Source organism: Fulmarus glacialis, unplaced genomic scaffold (assembly GCF_000690835.1).
Source record: "Fulmarus glacialis isolate BGI_N327 unplaced genomic scaffold, ASM69083v1 scaffold21382, whole genome shotgun sequence".
Taxonomy (NCBI): domain Eukaryota; kingdom Metazoa; phylum Chordata; class Aves; order Procellariiformes; family Procellariidae; genus Fulmarus; species Fulmarus glacialis.
Genome location: NW_009200045.1, coordinates 1 through 1772, shown reverse-complemented (window position 1 = coordinate 1772; position 1772 = coordinate 1). Strand labels below are relative to the sequence as shown.

At 48.2% G+C, this 1772-nt stretch overlaps 1 protein-coding gene across 1 annotated transcript in view; it reads right to left on the bottom strand.

Annotated features, from left to right (window-relative positions):
- The window catches only part of UBL3 (ubiquitin-like 3), a 56335-nt gene extending 55097 nt beyond the window's left edge, over positions 1-1238 (bottom strand). Inside the window, exon 1 of the mRNA XM_009573457.1 lies at positions 1212-1238. Within this exon, the coding sequence (XP_009571752.1) occupies positions 1212-1238 (27 nt within the window). The remainder of the gene's footprint in view (positions 1-1211) is intronic.
- Between the last annotated feature and the right edge of the window lie 534 nt (positions 1239-1772).

Here is a 1772-nt window from a genome sequence, read left to right as displayed (position 1 = left end):
GGGGGGGGGGAGGGGGAGGGGGAAGGTGAGCTTAAAACCGTGTTTGATCATCCTCTATATCTCACTGTTTCTGCTCTTTTGGCAGAATTCACTTATTTTGACGGCAGTACAAAGGAGGAAACACCGAAAGTAAGCAACTAAAGGATTTCAGTAGCCCATCTGTCATATATATGCACCATTAATTGTATATCGATGGATGAAACAAGGGCTACTCGGTTTTATTGTTGTCACTACCGGGGCAGGTTTTACTCGTAAAACAGAACTTCATCCCGAAAGAAAAAAAAGCATGGACAAGTCTGCTGCTTTTAGAAAAACAGTACCTTTAAATGTAAATAGTCGTGGGGAGATACGTGAAAATATTCTGCCGTAAGAATAAAGAACTATCAAACTCCAGCGACAACTTTTTTTTTTCCAATTAAGTGATTTATGGAAATATATACAAACGGGGAAAGTCGTGCTGAAGGAAAGATTACCTAGCAGACCTGATTCACCCTCCCTCCTCACGCCCTGCTATACCTTCCTATTTTAAATGTACCGAGCCGAGTACCCAACACAGGCTGAAGTACGGTCCGCCATAAGAAGTACTAGGAGTGCCCTTGAAAAATGTCCAGATTGCAGCTAGTGCACAAAGGACCTCGCCATGTAAATAAGCGCATGAGAATTTCTCTCTCGCTCTTGACCCGGCGGCAAGTGAAGAGATTAACTTCCCATCAACATCGGAAGACAAAGCGTCGGTAAGAAACAAGCGAAGTTTTAGAGAAGAAAAGAAGGCTGAAACTAAATTTCAGCTGGTTTAGGAAATCAAAAAAAGAGAAGTAGCTCAAGTAAATCATTCTGAATGCTCTACTTCGTATTGATCTTCCCCCAAAAAATCCTTGGCAGAGCTGAACAGCAGTGCTACACGAAATAAGCAAGAGCAGTCAGATCTTAACTGCCATAGGTAAGAGAATGCAGACATGCCCCCTTGCCTTGCTACACAGGAGGCGACGCTGCAGATTTCTCACTCCGCTACCAAAAAGCAAAGCAGAACCAGCATCTGGGGTGGAAGGGGGGGTTATTAACTGGGAACTTTTTGTTCCTTAAATATGTAACCGAGATTTTTTTTTTTTTAATCTTCCCACGCCCCTCTTCTTTCCATCTTCTCTGCCAAAACAGGCCGAAATAAACATTATTCCATAATAACACTATCAAATAAGGAGTATAAGACTTACCATATCAGCTGGAACGCTGCTGGACATCTTGATGTTACCCTAAATGGCTTAAAATCAACTTAAAAAAAAAAAAAAAGCACCAAGAACAGCCCGCTGGAGATCTTCAAGAAGCAAAACCACTGTCAATTTCGGAGGCAGCACCTTCCACGTCCCCTACGAAAAAGAGGTGCCCGATGCGCAGCGGGGAAGGCGGCCGGCTGAGGAGGAGAAATATCCAGGGGCAAGCGGCGCCGGGGCTGTACCGGAGGAGCCAGCGGGAGACCAGAGATGGCAGCAGATCCCTGTCAGCAGCGGCGGCAGCCGGCGGCAGCAGCAGCACCAGCGGTGCCAGGTAGACCAGGCAGGACTACACCGCCACATGAACTGCGTGCGGGCTTTTCCCCCCCTCTCTCCCTCTTCCTTCTCTCCCAGCCTTGACAAATGACGACGGGATGATTCACAGGATAATGGTGCGTCCAAGTCACCTCCTCAGTCAGCGCAGGCGACCCGGGCGCGCAGGCAGGCAGGACCTCGATCCTGCCCTCAGCGGCGGGGCAGGGAGGCGGGAGGGCCGGGGTGGGC